The following is an 18,443-nucleotide window of genomic DNA, read 5'->3' as shown; positions in this document are numbered from 1 at the left end:
CAACACCTTCTCAAGGACTGCTGCAAGGTCCTGAACAGCAGAGAGCTGGACCATTATTATGTGCTGGCACAGAAATATTGACCACATGTTAAAGCTTGAAGTAGGTCAGGCAGCCATCTGCTCTTGCTGACAGACCTCCATGACCACAGTTAAAGATTCTCATTTAGAGAAACTTCACAGCTTGCATCAGATTTGAAAGAGCAACCATAAACGTGCTGTAGCCTCTGCTCCAGCTCCAGGAATTAGAAAACCCACAGTTTGACGTTTATTGGCTCCTGTTTTAAAAATAGCTGAAGCTTAGTCTACTTCTACTAATTAAAAACCATCATTTTCTGAGTGTGACTGTCTCGGCCTCCTGCTCGAGGTGTCAGGAGTGGGGGCAGCCAAGGAGCCCCTCCCTCACCCAGCACTGGCAGACCTGAATCCAGCACATAAAATAACCTGGAAGCTTTGCAAAAAATGAATTAAATAAAGAGACTGACCCCCTTTTTTTTTTTTTTCCAAACAGTTCACATTTATTGATAACAATAAAAAAATCTTTTAAAGACTATCTGTATTTTATTACCAAGAATGAGGTATTATGTATACAAAACATTTACAGAATTTGATATGCAGTTCATGAGGAGGGACAGGGAAGTGAAGGACACTGATAATAGGAAAGGTGCCAACAGAAGAGTTGCTGGCTGAGAGAAGGAAGAGCAGTATCACACAAAGAAAGACCAAGGTATGGGAAATTAATTAGTTAGACTGCAGTGATCAAGTCATATTGCCACAGCACTTGGCTTACAGGAAGATTAACTATTGTTTGCCTGGAATTTTATCTCCCTGGTTTGTGCTGTCCTGTGCTTTGAGCTCTAAAAGATGTGTTGAGATCAACAGCAGGAAAAACCCAAAGTGCCACTTTTGAGCCAGCTCAAGTGAAAAATAAAAATACAGATCTTCAGACTTGAAAAGGGCCTGCAACTCAAAAAGGTTTAGAAAGCCAGACACCTGGACAGATGTGGAGTGTTGAATGGAGCAGATCCTTTACAGTTGTCAGCAAAATCACCATCTGAGAGAGAGAGAGAGAGAGAGAGAGAAAGGGACCATCTTCAGCCCTTACAGCCTGGTGAATGGGAAGAATTGCTGTGAGTGCCAGCAGGTGAACCTCACTGTGCTCCAGCTGCACTCCCTGTGCTGGGAATCCTGGTTCCTGGTGTCAGGAATTTGGGCAGAGCTCCTGTGAGCAGTCCCAGAGGATCAGGCTGTGCAGACACTGGGTGGGAGCTGTGTGACACCAAAGCAGTGACCTGTGCCACTCTGGCAGCCCAGAGTAACAGCCTAACCTCCAGCTCCAGAGTCCTAAAAGAGTCCCAGAAGAGATCAGTTTGGTTCAGTTTAAGGAGGCTGCTCTCTGAGCACCTCTGTTACTAAAATACCTGTCAGCTCTGCCACGTGCCACAGCCAGAACGGGGCTGCAGCAGAGCTGCTGTCAGGGGTCTGCCACCTGCCTCTCCAGGCATAAAAAAGCTTCACACTGAGTTCAGAACCAACTTTCCTCAGGCAGGGGATCCAGAATCTCGAGTGAATTTTGCTTTCCCAGTGCAACACCTCTGTAAGCTCCTCCACCACTTACCCAAGCCAGACCCTGTCCCACTTCCTAGCAGGGACTGCAGCCAACACAGAAGCTCCTTGTGCCTGCATGGACAATTTAGCTAAACCAAGGGTAAGGAAAGATCAAGAAGGATCAAACTGTGCAAATCCTGCTGCATCTCAGACCAAAATCTTCTCTGCCCCACTGCCAGGTGTGCTCTGTATATGTGTGACAGTCCAGTCTTTGGAGCCTTTTGCTGTGCATAGAGAGAGGGCTTGAGAGGGAAGAACACCTGAACAGAGTTCAGCAAGGGTCCAACTTGGGCCTGGCAATCAGGGACAGAATCCCAAATGGCAGATCACCTGTGGCAGTGGCAGTAGTGAAAATGGTGGAGAAAATCCTTAGAGTAACTTGTGTATCACTCAGAGGGAAGATCCCTGTGCTCCCTGCCCACATGAAGGCTGACCAGAACTGAGGTGCTCCATTTCTGCCAGGCACAGGGAAGGACAGGAGGCTCCAGGGAGGGAGAAGTGCTCAGGAAGGATGGAAGCCACACATCCTTCAGATAGATGAAGCAAGCTGAAGCTCTGCACAAATTCCTGACAAGAGAATCTCAGTAAAATCCATTTGCTTGGAATGCACTAAGGAAGAAGAGTGAAGCTCCAGCACAGAGTGGGAACAAAAGCTCAGAGCAGCTCTGGATGAGCCCAGCGTGACACAGTGAGGGAGAGCCTCTCTCTGCCTCTCTCTCCACAGTGCTCCATGCACAAATCCAAGGAAAGGACAAATTGCTTTAACCCAGCAAGACCCAGAGCTCAAATTCCCCAGAAATGTGCTCATACAAAAGGTATATTCAGTGTTGCAGCCTGGCCACAGCTCTGTGGGCATGCTTTGAAAAAAACGGACTCACAAAGTCAAGTATCCAGCAACTGCTGTTCTTTGTCTTGGACATCATTAGTGGCAATGGGAGAACAGTTTGCAGCACTGGAAGATCACAGGGGATTTCTCAGGATGGAAGGAATGTCCTGACAGGAGACTTGCAGTTGATCTCTAATGCACTACGGAGCATTTTTGGTAGGGTTTTTCTTTTTTGCTTCTTAACATCTATACAGTTTTTTTAAAAAAATCATTCTTAACTGATGCACTGGTTGTTTTTCCTTGTCAGTAAGAGCCCTTGTGTTCAGAGTTAGGATTTGTGCAAGCACACTTGCAAAAATATTTATGGCTGAGTTAGGAAAAAGGGTTAAAGTTAAGAGACAAGCTGTTGGATCTAACAAAGACCAAAACCACTAAGTGTAAAATTCAAACAGCTACTTTACTATCTATAAAAGGTTTTTTGGGGTGGGTTTTTTTTGCACAATTGCCAGTTGAATATGCTGTATTGCAGTCAGCTGCCACGGGCGAGGGTCCAGCCATCACATCCATTTGCTTTTCAGCTGTCGTGGCACTACCTGGAAATCATGGAGCTGGAATGGGACTGGCTAGAGGAGGTGGTGGCAGCACTGAGCTGGGAGAATCCACTGTGGCTTGATTCAAGGCTGGTCATAGATCCCCTGCAGAAAAAAAAAAGAAGAAAGCAGTTTAAAGCTTCAGATCACAGGAATATTTTGATTTCTGCTCTACATCTATACTGTATTTGCTCAGACACTGAATAAAAAGCAAGTAACAGTTTGGTGCAGATACTCAAAAGCTTTTCTGCCTCAGCACATAAAGTAATGAAGACACTGCACCTCCTTCAAAAAACAGATGCTGTTCAAAGAGAAGGGGATTTAAATTCAGTCAAGAAAATGGCAGAAAATTAAATTCAACAACTGGAATTTGAATTGCACTTCCTTCTACAACCTGCCAAGCCCAACTTAAAGCACAGCCAAGTGAGCAGTGATATTACCACAAGACAACTAATTAACCCCTTTCATACATTAGTCACCCTCAGTGCAACTTTTTAAGGCACTCACAATTTACTTGCATTTAAGTGAAGCTGACATTGACTCGATCATCCAAATAATCAGAAAGGTTTGACATTGGCTGCCCTTGGCCAGACTTACCTGAAATCTTCAGATCCTATCACTTCTGTATAGTACATCACTTTACATTTGTGAGAGGACACCTGCAGAGATGCCAGCACATCATCCACACGAGGCAGGTTGGTTGTAGCACAGGCAGGCATGCTGTGGAATTTCCACTGTAAAATGTAAAAGCCAGGCCACCTGGTCACATGGGAGCCCTGCAAGCAGATACAACAAAAATCAAAATTTAATTTGGTTAACAGAGATTTGTAGGTTAGACATTTCTTTTTCAAGCTTAGAAAAAGTGCCTGCATGCCCAGAATTTTTGCCCAATGCCAATATTTCAGCTCCTGAGACAAATGGCAGTGCTGGGAGACTCTCCCCACACAACACCCTTATCAAATCTGGGATGGAACACCAGCAGTTCCTCCAGCTTTTGGACAGTGTCAAGGGGTTAGGATTTAATATGCTGAAAGGACAAGTTCTGCTTTACAACAACATCCATTTTTCCATTTATTTTCATTCACAGCTGTCCTTTGAGACAGTGAAAAAAGCAGTTAAGGCTTCTGCCTCACAGTTCAAGAGGTCACTGCCCATATTTCTAGTTTAACACTTCCATCTTGGTGACTTAAGGAGCTGCTTTTTCAGAGGCTGTTTGACTCATTCCAAGGCAACAGGAACAGCAGTGGCAGTGTGTGACTGTACACATGCTGCATGTTACATCAAACTTGGAATGAAAGGACAGGTTGTAAATGGCATAAAAAAGCCTTCAGGAGCTTTGGCCATTGGGAGTTCTTACACTGCCCATTAGAGGGCAAACACACAGAAGCTCAGACTTGATTTCCAGCCTTCTCTTATTACTGAGAGCAGGCACTGTGATATTCCTCAAACAGAATATTTGCTGCAGTAAATAACTGTCAGAATTACAGCACAAAGCATGTTTAGCCACTTTCTGGATGTGCATTTTAGGTGTCTCCCCATGTTCCTTGCTGATCAGTCACTAGCAGAGTGATGCAGCTTCCCCTCCCAGGTAAATCCCATCCCTGCTCCGTGCAGCACCCAGGCTGGAGCAGCAGCTGAAATGCTGGCCAAAATGAAGCAGGCAGCCCAGCAGTGAGTCAGCACTCAGCCATCAGTGCTGTGAGCAAGAGCAATAACTCTGGGCTCCATGTGCCCCCACAGAGGCTCTGCCTCACTCACCTGCACGCTCTCCCCTTCTTTGCAGATCAGGGGAGACTCCACCATGCTGTAGTCACGCCCCAGCTGCCAGACTTTGTCTATCAACTGGACGTTGTTCCCACCAGGAGATGTAATACTGTGAGCCCCCAGAGTGTCCTTTTTGGGAGGCTGGGGGGCTCTTTTGGAATGGAAGATGTTAAAAACGATGTCGCCCTTGCACACATCAAAATCCCATGTGATCACTGACGAGGCGTCCACGATCTGGATGAGAACCTGAGACAGGAAAGACACATTAGACAACAGCTCAGTAAAGGCAAACTCCTACAGAAAAGAAAGACAAAGAACAGAGCTTTTTTGTGCTGGGCTTAGTTTCTACTATTAAGAAGGCTTTTTAATAGTTGAAAAAAGGCATTGCAGATACAAATTCCCCCCTGATGGGGTGTCTATTCTAAAACATGTCTTTCAGAAGCTTTCAAGCAGCTTCTGTGAGAATTTTGCTTGCTTTGCTTAGAAGAATACAGCTTTGAATAGAATGAAAACCAGTGATATTCTCTAAATGGCAACAAAATAACAGGAGGAACAATCACAAACTTCAGCTACTAAAGCACCACCATGCACCAGCTCCAGAAGGTGGAAACACAGGAACAAAATAAACAAGAAATAAACCATTCCCAGGCCAAGAGATGGAGTTCAGAGCAGAGGGCTGAGATGAAGATGAGAGCAAAGGGCAGCTGGAGCTGTACCTCATGGGGAGCTCCTTTGAAGACACTTGCAGACTGGTAGATTGTTTCAGTCCAAAGCTTGATGTCTTCATTTTCCAACTCTTCTGCTGTCCGGTAGAGGGACTTGGGAACCAGCCCACCCTCTGGTACTTCACACTAAAACCAAAAAAACATGAAAAATTATCTCCTGTGACTATTCTATCATGTTCTCTGCCTTCTAGCTTCAAAAACAAACATTCAGCAATACTCTGGAGAAGGGAACAGCCTTAAAGTAATTTTATAGCTTGTACATGGATACATATGTAATTCTTTTTACAATGATCTGGGTGAGGTGTTTGCAGAACTGCACAGCAGGGGAACAGATCTTGTACATACACAACAGCCAGCACCCCAGAAAGGGACTGTGCAAAGGCTGAAATTATCATTTACACCACCTTACACTGAAGAAAGATGAGAGGCACTTCAGAATCCTGAGGGAAGTGGCAATAGTGACTAAGTGTGAAAAACAGAGCTACAGAGACCTGAAAGAATGGGGGAAGCTAAATTTAAGGATGGATAGTGGGGAGATACAGAAAGTTTCCAAGCAGGTAAAAGGACATTGCAGCCAGCAAAGTTAACAATTTTGAAGTTACAGCTGCCTGACAGCTCAGTACTGGAAGTGATTACACAACCTCCCTAGGCAAACTTCTGTTTTCTAGGAAGCCTGTAGCAATGAAGCTGACAACAGGTTCCACAGAATTGTCTGGGGAAGTAGAAGTGTTTGGTAACTGAATTACAACACACAATTGAAGAGATCTCAGAAAAGTAATTTTTGTTCAAATACCCAGAAGTAAAGAAGAGAGAGAGACTGCCACTGCCTGTAACTGGCAGGAAGTATTGCAGCAATTTGCTTTCTGGTAACATTCACTTTTGCTTACTTAAGTAGTGAATTTTGCCAGCTTTAAGCTCCAAGTTAGATAACACTGAAAGCTACTGCTGCAACAAAAAACAGCCCAGTGGAGATAAACACATGCCCTACTCCAACACATCTAACTGTACTTCATTATCATTTGAGACTCTATTGGAACTGACACAGATGAATTATCAAGAATGGTATAGAAATTAAGCTAAAGAGTGTACAGGAGCTGAAAACACATCCAGCCTGTGTTGTCAAAAGCATTACAGGTGAAAAAACCTTACAGATGTTAAAATGTCAGATCCAGTTGACACCCAAGGTCCAGGCAGGAAACAGCTATCAAGGCATGTGAAAATGGACTGAGAAATTACAGTATCCTGCAGTAAAACCACTTTTCTGGTTTGTTGGGGTAACTGCACACTCTGTGTGGGGAGACAGGGAGCCCTCTCAGCAGATGTGCCACGTGTTCCTTGGGCTCCTTATGGGATCAGCTTTTTAGGTGACACAGACCCTGGATCAGCTGATGGTGACAGCCCTTGCTCAGAGCTCTGCTATCATGTTTGCCTGAACTTTCCAGGGAGCAGACTATGGCTTTTAGCTGTGCTTGGCTGTTTTGATATGGTATTTGATACTCATCTAAGAGAAGCATTGCACTGTTCTTTTTTTAAAGCAGATCCAGAAAACAGCACTGAGCCTGGATTCCTACACCATAGCCCTCACCTCCAAACTCCATCAGGAATCATTCTGTGCTTACAGACTTCTTTGCTTAGAGGAAAAATAATAATTAAAAACCCCACAAATAAGTTGCTATATGCAATAGTTTATATTCATACCATGCACTCTCCACCAAGGAAATCAGGGATAATCTCTTTATCAATGTAATCCAGCAGTCCCCCCGGACCCTGGTAGTCATTTCCAGCATAAATAAGGAATTTCTTCCTAGTGTTGTCATCAATGAATGGACTAACCTACAAAGAAAGAAAAACAGAACAGGCCCTCACATTTTTCTCAAGTCAATTTACATTGTTTTCAAGTCAATTTTGAAGGACTCAGTTTTGATCACCATCCTGGTTATGCAAAGTCTACACCACAAAGAAGCCAAATTAACCAACTGTGTAATCAGGTTCTTGGGTGGTGCTTTTTAACCCACCCCAGGAATCCTATCTAGAGGACATGCTTCCAAATGGCAACATTTGCTGCACATACAGCCTGATCTCTGAAGTGCTTTTACAGACTGGGAGAACTGAGGAACACCTTGGATTACACACATACCAGTGTCCAGAGAACTGGGAATACTCGAGGTGCTCTTAGGATAAGCAGACGACCCAAGGTCTCAGGGTAATTAGCTTCAACCACCTCAATGATTCTCAGCAAGGCCTTGACACCAGGTCTCCATAAATGCCTCATGTTTAAGCCTTCCAGATCTACTAGACAGGTCCAAGAGCTGAATTTGAGAGAGACAAAAAGAAAAATCTCAATAATATCAAATTCTCCTTGCTTATGCAAGTGCCTAACAGACTGAAATGTGGGGAGCCTCTGTGAATTTTGGTTTCTTCTGTTTTACCTCCTGTTTTTGTGCTGCCTGTAGACACTGGAGTTGAAGGGGTGTGCAATGATCACTCTGCACACTCCCCCACAGACATTTTAGATTCCAGATAAAAGTTCAGTTCATATGAAGGAAAAAAAAAAATCCTGTCAACAGCCCAAACATTAAACCATTGCTTTTACTGGGAGATCAATTAAGTGGCCACGCTGCTGCTCTGAAGCAATTTAACATTCACAGTGCAGATTTTCTACTAACACATAGCACAACGGTGCCAATACACATCAAAGCTAATTCTGTTTGTCAGATCTCAGAGAAGGAAGCCTTTTCTATAGGAAGAGATATGTTCTTAATACTAACTACTGAGCTGCAGCATGTGTTTCAGTTTCTTTCCAAGTTCAGGTCTCGCCCTGGGCAGGAATTCAAGATTTACAGCTGTGCTGCACCAGCCAGCAGCCATTACATTATGCATAAGGCTCCTATGAAACACCAAACCCTTCTTTGTTCCACTTTAAATGTTTAATATGCAGCCCTTTAAGATTATGGCTACAAATGAAGATCCAGTAGGCAGCAACATTCAGCTGTTACCCACGAGACCTCTCCCATGGATTTGACCTCCCTCAGGGAGCTGGGGCAGCAAGTTCTGTAACAGGGAAAGGATAAGCAGGCACACCCCACATCCCTGGACCTTACAGATTAGGGGAAGGAGGCAGAAACTGGAGAGAGCCCAAGAAACATGGCATCTTTCCAGGGCTTGTTCTGCCTTCCTTCCATGCCCTTAAATCCATTTTGCAGTTACCACTTTCACAAGTGACCCCTACAATGACTTAGAGATGGGCTAGCAAACCACTTTTGACTGAACTTCATGTGATGTCATGCCACAACATGGAAAACTAGATCCCAGGTTCCACAGGAGCCTCATGACCTCACCTTGGATTAACAGCTGAGCAGCCACACATAATAAATGAAGAATGCAAACCAGAACTGAATGCAGTGAGCCTTGGCGTGGACTACAGATGAACAAGTGACATGGAAGCCACACCTTAAAGTACTGGAAATATTACTCATGATATTATCATGGCCTGATTTTTGGCAGCCTGCATCAATGCCCAGGGCCTGTAAAATCCCCACCTCCCAACAGATTTGGGAGTTAGGCTGCATTGCTCTGCAGACATCCAGCAGTAGAAGGGAGCAGAAGAGAAACAGCCCCAACAGAACCATTATGAGCACAAGACCAAGACTGCTGGGGCAGGTGTTGTGTGTCCCTCTGGCTTCCCCAGGCACATTCCCTCTAGCCCCACTAATTGGGGAGGCTCTTAATTAACTGTGTGATTGTACTGCATGTGAGACACAGCCTACCCTCTGCTTGATCCATTGCCTGACATTTCCCCCCATGCAAGCAGTTAATTCCCACAGAGCAGACTTTACCTTATTGGCCTGCCAAACACTTTTGTATTCTCCTCACATCGCCTCAGCCCTTCTTCATTTATTGAAAGAACCTGCACAAGAAAAAATGGTGTTTAGAAAAGACAGTCTCAAACTCAGTAGGTGGGATAAAGAAAATATGTTTATATCCAAACACTAATTAAAACTATAAGATCAAACCAGCATAAACATTTCCCCCCGCCAAAGAGCGAACCAGAAATCACTACAGTTACCCTTAATTACTCAGAAATTAAAGCCTCTTTTGAAATCACAGAAAGCAACCTTGAAACAGAACTAGGGCAAGCGAACAAAAGTTAGTGTCTGCTTGGAAATGCCACTAGGAGAGAAAAATAAAATACAGCCCCTGTTTTTAATAATCACTCTGGCTACTCCTGTCATTACTAGGAGTCAAAAAAAGTTAGTTCAAACCTGGAATTCTGCCAGCTTTCTGCTTAGAAGCTGAGCAGATCCACAGTAACAGTCTGAGTGATGCCCTTGGAGAAGGCAGAACTACAGGCAAGCACTATTTCTTTAAAAATTCATGATTTTTATCCTCAGAGTACAGGCTTGACAAAATTCTACTGTGGCATTTTGTCTTCTGTACAAGAGCAGAGACTGGAGCCTGAAGCCCTGCACAAATGCAGAAGAATCTGTGCAAATGCCACTCAACAACCACGGGAGCTGCCATGAGCTCTCCCTTTCCCTCAGCCTGCAGAACGCACCAGGAACAGCGACCAGGGGCTTTCAGACGTGTTCCAACCAAAAACTGATGGCCAGAGAGCCCACCAGAGTTCGTGGAGGGGTGGATGCAGTGGCAGAGGGGATTTCTAAATGAAAACTGCTGTTAGGAACACTCACGTAGCGCAGCAGGGCCTCCTCCCCCAGCGCTCGCACCAGGCCCTTGGTGTCCATCTGGCCCAGCCTCAGCACGTAGAGCGGGCGCCCGTCTGCACAGAGACACAAACCACAGCAACAGACACCTGAGAGAGCTGCTTCGGAAAGGTTCAGGAGGAAACAAACCATAACAGTTAAACCACTCCTGCAAGAGGAAGAATCAAGGGCAGACAGCAACATAAACATCACTCTGTGCAGCCACACCAACAGATTACCTGTAAATGAGCTGCTAAATGGAGATATCCTGATCCAGAAATAGCTCCCTGACCTTCATGGGAAGTTCAAAGGACTTTGAGTACATCAGTACACTCCAGACCTTGGTATACACAATTAATGACACAGACTATTCTTAGCTGGACAGCTCAGGTACACCAATGAACTGAAGCTTTTCCTGTAACTGTAGAGCTGCAAGGAAGGCTGCAAGGCTTTTATCACACGTGCTCTGGAGAGTTTACAGCAACCTTTCTGGAAAAATAGCCATCCTGACATCTGGGAATTAATGAAACCAAGTGTGAACCCAGAGCCTGCCCTCTGCAGAATCTGCTGGAGGGAGCCACACTCCAGCTCTGTCAGTGCACAGTGTGCAGAACTGGCACACAGCCCTGCTCATGCAGGTTAAGCCTGGTGAGAACAGACTCTGGAGCAGAGATCAGCTTCAGCTGGGCCCTCTGCATTAGAGCCCTGCCTTTCCACAGTCAGCAGACACACTGGGGCAGCCTGGCACTGGCAGGATACTCAGGCATTAAGGTGAATTACTCTGTTAGCTGAAATTGAGAATCAAAGTTTGCATTTCTGGCTTTTAGTTGTACAAAACAGCTCCCAGCCTCCTCCTAAAGCTGTGATGCACTTGTTAAGCTTTGCTTCATCTACTCTAATACAAAGGCTCGACAATCACCAGCTTATAAAAATGACTATGTTAGCATACAATATAAAAAGAAGGGGGGAAAAAAAGGAAGCTTTCTACATAGAAATCTCCCTCAAGTCTTGTTGTCTGTGCAGCTTCCCTCCCCTCCAACAGCTGCAAGAGAGGTTATCAAATTATCTTAAAGTCCTTTGGGACGCAAGGAGAGAAACTGCAAAAATCACACTATTAAAAAACCAACAAACAACCAAAACTGCAGAGTCAAGGCAAGATATTTATTTGGCCAAGACACCGCCCCCATGGAAGTTCACAGTGTTTTATGTTTTATCAGGTGGACTAAAAGAAAATATTATTTTAACATTGGCACACACTTATCTTGGAATGTATTGTTTAGCTTTTGAAACACTAAACAAAAACTGCTATTAAGCTTCATAGCAGGTCTCCTTCCCTTCCTCCCAGACACAGATGCCTCCAAACCCAAACTAACAGCTCAGTAACCCTGATCCACCCAAATGACACATGAAGGAGAGTCTCAGCTGACAGTGCTTTGTTAGCACTGTACAATTTATATTCCATTAGAGCTCTGTGGTTTTAAAAAGACTTTAGATTGATTCCTGTCAAAATAAAAGCCATTCAGATGTATAGAAATCTGTACTAATTGCAAGCCAAAATAATAACTTCTTTTCTTTAGCAGTGATAGCTCATTCTACACAACATGCTTCATTATCACTGCTGCCTTTGCTGTAGCACTAAAAGCCACACAGCATTCAGCCAGCTTAAGTTTGGCACATTTACCATACGTAGGAGGAAAGGAGCAATACTAGAAAAGAGGGTTTAAAAAAAGAACCTACCACTGTAAAGCTTTAAATTATAGAGAACTGCTCAGTTCTGAAATGGTGTTTCCATTATTGACAAAGCCATGCTTCACTTGTGGGCATGCTGCAAGAGAGATCAAAGGAACTGCAGGGGAAGGGAGGGGGCATGAAATTCACCACAAGACTGCAGAACTTCTCAGAAGAACATTAAATAAGCTTTTGATGCATTCTGCACCTTTCTGCTCACTGGCAGGACCCAGTCGTGTGCTATTGACAGAGGAAGTCTTTGCAAAGGACAGACAAGGAACGGGCTGAAAGGGAGAACTTATTAACAGGTCTTTTTCCCTACAATCTTTACAAGCATGTTCCCATTTTCCATTTTCGCAGTTTGAGGTCTGTCAAACCCAGAGCAGCAGGGAAGAGCCATTCAAGCTCTGTGATTAAACTTCTGCTGCGTCCTCCCTTCTCCTGGCCACTACTGCTGACAGCATCCTGCCCTGTTTCATATGCTGCTGGAAAAAGGAAGAGCTGAGCAGAAACAATGGTGCCTGGTGGGAAAAGACTCAATCAGAGCACAGATCGCTCACAGTAAGAGATCATTTCCTTATCTAAAGAGCCCAGCTTGCCTCAAGCCACAAATTCCAACATGTTTCATTTCTATGTATGTATTAGCAACGAGATCAGTGCACGATAAAGCAGAGGGACAGGGGAGTGTCAGGCTGTGGCTCACAGTACAAAGGGAATTCAGCCAAAGCTGCTTCTCTTCTTAAACAAACCTGCTCTATTTGATGTTTTTTCAACATTCCACTTCTCATCATTAAGTTGATTGTAATGTCAAATAAATATTCATTTATGCCATCAGCAGACTTATGCAACATCAGAAATAAATTGATTACAAAGATATACTTATTTACAAACACCTTTTAATCACAGAAAGAGCACACTCAGCATTTGCCTAACGCCCCTCTAAGCATCTCAGAGCACTACGGAAGTGCAATTAATCTTTTTTTTTAAGCTCCTGGCAAAGCTGATTTAAGTATGTCAGTATTAGTCAGAAAGACTCTGATCCAGGACTCTGCCTCCAGCAGCTAAGGGCTGGCAAAGGCACTGGAACAGGATGCCCAGAGCTGTGGATGCCCCTGGAAGTGTTCAAGGCCAGGTTGGATGGGGCTCTGAGAACCTGGTTTAGTGGAAGGTGTCCCTGCTCATGGCAGGGAGATGGAATAAGATTCTTTTAAATTCCCTTTCAACCCAAAACATTCTATCAATTTAAATGTCTTTAGTACATAACAACTGAGAAGTTCTAAAGAGCCACCTCTAGTTAACAGAGGGACAATTATCACCTTTGATTCAAAAGGTAAAAAGGCTGTCCAATACATATTTTGTACTGAAACCATACCTTTGTCATGGTGATGCCAGCCTCCTGCATAGTAATCCTGGAGCACTTGGGGAGGATTCCAGGTGTCCAGAATATAATCCACCTGATGCTGTTTACGCCACGTCAGTGACTGGCAAAGGATCTCTCTTGCTTTGTCGATGTTGAAGTCCCGAGCACGCAGAAATCTTAAAATGTGCTCATCCTTTGGGATCTATTAACAAAACCAAACCAAATTTTGTGTTTAAGGTTTGAAGCAAGAACAACAGAAGCTGAAAAATGTGCAGCCCTGCACCAATGCAAGAGGATGGTGTGTAGCACTGGGAGTTACTCAAGAAAGTCAGCCTTTGTTTGAAACAAAATCAAGAGCCCTGTCAGGCACTGCAGCTACCTTCATAAGGGATATAAAAATTTCATGAACTCTAATGTAATAATTTCCACCTGTATGACCATACCAAGCCAGTCCAATTTAAATAAATCAGGACAGAACACAGACTGTGTTTTATTGTTAAGTTGGAGGAAGCTGAGACACACATGCAAATCACAAGGCACTGGAAAAACCCCAGCCTTGCTATCAACGCTCCACTGCTACCAGTGTTTCAGTATTTAAGACTATGAGGTTTGGCCAAAACAAACAAATGTAAAAATAAGGTCATTGTAGAAACCAGGAAGACTTATAGAACTGATGTTACTCCCCTGTGGCAGTTTAACTGACAGTCTGAGAGGCTTTCATGGTAATTATTGAAACACCTCAGCTGCAAAGTCAGCTGGACAGTCACAATGAACTCCTCCTATTACCACTGCTTAAATTAAGGTTCTGATCATGGAGGGCCACTTAGCAGAAAGATTCAGCCCTAGGGGTTGTGGCAGGACTTTTCCTCAGGCCCACCTTGTGTGTCACACTCTGAGCCAGGGGACACCCCCAGGAACTCACTTTGCCTTTGTGCGTCTCCTGGAGCCACTGCCGCAGGCGGATGAGGCAGCTCTCCTGCATCGGGGTCAGGTCCCCCAGGTACCTCTTGATGTAGTCTGCATCCAATTTATCTAAAAAGAGATTACAGGTGATCAGAGTGGTCCAGATCTGACCTAGGCCAAGCATCAAGTGATCTGATCTGTGCTGTCTCAAAGTGGGCGCTGTGTTCGGCACAGTCAGAACTGAATAAAGTTCCTCTCAATCAATGAAAAGATGAGCAAGGCAATAAACACATGAAGATAAAATTCTCCTTCTGCAGTTAAGGAAGGAGCAAAAGCAGACATTTGTAAAAGTATTTTGCCAGTCTACTCAGATTCATTAATCCACAGCACCACTGGGCTTGCTGCTTCTAGAAATACTTAAGAGAAGCTTTGATCTCCCAGTGCAAGAATCCTCCCAAATTCCCAGAAGACTTTGTCTAGGGAAGTTTCAGCTGTTTCGTCCCCATCATTCCTATAGTTATACCCATCCCTGAATTCCAGGGTAAGAGCAGACTGCTCATCTGCAACCCAATGAACAGCAAAGAGTTTTTCTGTTCATACCTGATCTCCACTCACAGACTCAGCCCATAACAGCTGCCTGAGCTCTGCCATGTGTCACTGCTTGGTGAGCCCACACTCTAACAATGCATGTCACCAACTCAGGGCCAACGTGGAGCTCCTCAGCTGCCCAGGAGAAGCTCCCCAGTGCTGAGGGCCTCTCCAGTACAAAGCTTCCCAGTAAAACACATCAGACCCCCATACCATCGGGCGTTCCTGTGGTGGGCTCCGAGGGGCTGCTGGAGGTGTTGAGGATCTCCTTGTTGCTCAAGCCCTCCTTTGTGGCAGACTCTGGGATATTAATGGCAGGTGACACTGGTCTCCTTGGGTGGGATGTGCTGCTCTCTGATTTACATGCAACAGGAGGAGTCCAGCGAGGGACAAAAGTTATTCCTTCTTCCTCCAGCTGCTTCAGGTAGTACTCTATTATTTCTTTTCCCTTTGAAAAAGAAAACTTACTTCAGCTACTGAAAAACCCACACATTTAGACACAAAAAGGATTGGGCTGAAAATTAAATGATCAGACCTCTAAAGATTTCACTTTTAAGATCCCTACACAGACACATTGCCCCAGGCCCTTCAGCAAAGCTGCCCAGCTTTCTGAGCAGAGCAGCCTGTTACTTAGCAGCAGCCTCATTGTCTTTTGGTAACTTGGAGCCAGGCACATCCTTCCCCCAACTGCAGGCTCACCTTTTTAATATTGCTGGTGTATTGCTTCATGGCAATCTTTTCCACTGTGCTTTCAAAACCAAAAAAAGATTTGATATCCAGGCTTGCTGACTGTTCAAAACAGGTCCAATCTTCATTGTCAGGATGAACCTGCAAGTCAAAAGGTCATAAAGCTCAGTTATCCATTTAGGTACTTTTTCTCCCTCACAATATTTGAAATGTTTCTTGTTTTACAGGTTTATGGAGTCAAAAACATTCAAGTGGAATTTGCATGTCTTGCTTCACTTACTTCACAGTTGGGAAGAGATAACACCGAAGGACAAAAAGCTGAGAAGCCCTTCCATGGTCCCACATCCCCTTGTTTGTTTTTTTTTTGTCTTAGCAAGAAAGGGGAGGGTGAAGAAACACAAGTGCAGCAGCCAAGAGCCAGAGAACTGCACATTTCTACAGTGTCTCAGTCCAGATAAGGGCTGGGACTGCAGGGTGTGTGTGGAACAGGGTGAAAGCCTCCACAGGAACTCTGCTGTGGCTGATAGCCCAGGGCCAGCTCAGCCAGGCTGAGCCCTGCAGCAAGGGCAGGGGCAGCATTCCCAAAGGGTTTCCAAGAGACAGCCAAAACACTGTTCCCTCACTGACCTAGGGGGTACTTGAGCATTCTGTAGAATGAAAACTGTTTTAGTTTGTTCTCCCATGATAATGCCACAGACAGAAGTGCACACTCCTCACTCAGCTGACACCTTCCCTCTTAGCTTATCTCTTGCTTTACTGACATGATCCTGAACACAGACTTTTAGATGGACTCGACCTTAAAGGGCTTTTCCAAACTAAACAATTCTATGATTGATGATGACACAGTTACAAAAAGCTGTTTTTTAAACCCTCTTCAGCCAAAATAGATTTGTTCAAGCAATTTCTAGGCCAGGCTCTGAATTTGTCATTATAAAAACATCACAAAAGGCTAGACTTCTGAGCATGTAACTGGCCTGATGCCTTAGGGTTCCCTTCCCCCTCAAAACATGCTAAATTTGGCTAAGAACATGATCAACACTTTATAAGGAGACAACTACAGGAAAAAAAACCCTTATCCATTCATTTTCTGCATTAGGGAATGGGAGTTACAGGAATAGCTTGTACAGTCTCAGTAAGCACAACTCATAACATCATTTAATGACCTTCCTGAATTTTAGTAAATTCAATTATAAATTACCTTTAATAAAAATGAACTTTTAGAAACAATTTCTTCTTCCATTAAAAACCTGGGTTTGTATTTACATAATTTCTTTATTGAGTAGAGCAAATGGTCATAGAGAAGTGCTGTGTTTTGTACATATTTACCACATGCACTTTTCTGTACAGCATTTCCCCTGTTTAAACAGAGCTTTCACATAAAAATTGCAGGTAAGTGGCAGAGTATTCCTAAATTTACCCTGGAAGTTACAGCAGAAATAATTATAAAAACATTAGATAATAGTGTCAAGTGGGTTTGGCATCCAGAGATCTTTTAACCACAAGTTAAACACAACAGAAAATGTTATGACCTTAAAAGAGTGCTACAATACAGATAAACCAGTCACATTTGTTAGCTTTGATCTGACCTTTAACATCAATTTGAAGTTCTACTGCTACAGTGTGTGCTGTAAGAGCCCATGAGGATGGGCTGAGCCATTCAGAAATAAACCAGGACCAGAGCAGAGCAGCAGGCCTGCCACCAGACTCCTCTCCATTAAAATTTGCACTGAAGACCAAGAACAATGGGAAAAGATAGGTTAAAACATAGCTGAGTCAGTGAATTTCTGTCTGAGCTAGCAGAAGGCAAATCAGCTGAACTTTCTTCTGGCAGTTCTGTCAGGGTGACATCAGCCACACCAAGTCCCACAGTGCTGCTACAAAGCACAGATTTGCCTAAACAGAGCTGTCAAACACAGCAAATTATGTTTTGTTCAGCTCTTTGAGAAGATGCTCAAGCAAGAGGGTGCCAAACGTGTCTCAGTTCTTGAAGCAAGTGTGTTACATTTAACACTGACAATTGTCACTCAGGCCAGTGCATTGGTTATTTTTTGTTGCACAGCAAAAGCCAGGAACAACCCAAGCTCTGTCTGAGTCCTGAGATCTGAACACTGCCTTGGCTCCACCTGCAGCCCCACCAAGGGCCTGTGGTTACTCACTGTGTAGGAGCAGTGCTCGTTAATGATGACTCTGTTAGAGAAGGTCTCATTGTAGGCTTCTATATGCAGAGTCCTTTCTCGCCTGTTCAGAGAGTTCTTCTGGACAAAGTAGACATAGTCCACTCCTGCAATCTGGGGAAGAGGCACAAATTCTGTTAAGGTACAGTATTCAGGTGAAGGGATATCCAGGAGGACAAAGCAGGCATGTCAAAGCTCATCACCTTTTTCAGCAGCCGTGGTGCATCGATGTCCAGCTTGCAGCGCCGCTCGATCACGTGGATGGCCTCATCCTCACTCTTGTACTCATTTACAGTGTCACTGGCTACAAACATGGGGATCAGAGGGCATGTAGGAAACCTTCTTTCATATGCCTGTCACGATGGAAAGAGAACAAACAACCATCACCATTAGTTCCTGAGGGTCTGTGGAGTTCCTTCATTAACGTCACCAGCATTTGGAGGCCCAATGCCCTTCAGAGCTTCCGTGGAAGGGGCTGAGCTTTCCTGAATCCACATTACAGCTGAAAGAGTCCCAGTGCATTCCAAACAACCCATTTATTAATATGTTCCTTGCCAGTAAGGCAGCTTTTAAACCACACAAAATAACCCATTTCTCCCCTCCCTCTGCAAAGGAAGTTATTCATTCTGTACCATGACAACCCCCTTGATAACAGAAAAATCAGACCCTCCAGTTCTAAAATACCACAAGACAAAACAATTATGTCTTGGATTAAAAAAACCCACTTACTAATTACCGGTGTTTCACCAAGCTGTCTAGAGGGATTTCATACAGCTCCCCAAGGTCTAAT

The 18,443-nt window shown here is 44.2% G+C and overlaps 1 protein-coding gene across 1 annotated transcript in view; it reads right to left on the bottom strand.

Annotated features, from left to right (window-relative positions):
• Positions 1-538: 538 nt before the first annotated feature.
• The window catches only part of SEC14L1 (SEC14 like lipid binding 1), a 41,001-nt gene continuing 23,096 nt past the window's right edge, over positions 539-18,443 (bottom strand). The window contains exons 3-16 of the mRNA XM_015645933.3: positions 17,857-18,006; positions 17,636-17,767; positions 15,492-15,620; positions 15,006-15,240; positions 14,224-14,333; positions 13,314-13,503; positions 10,202-10,290; positions 9,347-9,417; positions 7,648-7,819; positions 7,209-7,343; positions 5,502-5,636; positions 4,780-5,031; positions 3,619-3,797; positions 539-3,126 (exon numbers count right to left, since the gene is read on the bottom strand). Of these exons, the coding sequence (XP_015501419.1) occupies positions 3,021-3,126; positions 3,619-3,797; positions 4,780-5,031; positions 5,502-5,636; positions 7,209-7,343; positions 7,648-7,819; positions 9,347-9,417; positions 10,202-10,290; positions 13,314-13,503; positions 14,224-14,333; positions 15,006-15,240; positions 15,492-15,620; positions 17,636-17,767; positions 17,857-18,006 (2,085 nt within the window). The 3' untranslated portion in view covers positions 539-3,020. The remainder of the gene's footprint in view (positions 3,127-3,618; positions 3,798-4,779; positions 5,032-5,501; positions 5,637-7,208; positions 7,344-7,647; positions 7,820-9,346; positions 9,418-10,201; positions 10,291-13,313; positions 13,504-14,223; positions 14,334-15,005; positions 15,241-15,491; positions 15,621-17,635; positions 17,768-17,856; positions 18,007-18,443) is intronic.

The sequence above is a fragment of the Parus major genome, chromosome 18 (genome assembly GCF_001522545.3).
Source record: "Parus major isolate Abel chromosome 18, Parus_major1.1, whole genome shotgun sequence".
Lineage (NCBI taxonomy): Eukaryota > Metazoa > Chordata > Aves > Passeriformes > Paridae > Parus > Parus major.
This window is presented reverse-complemented; position numbering and strand designations above follow the sequence as displayed.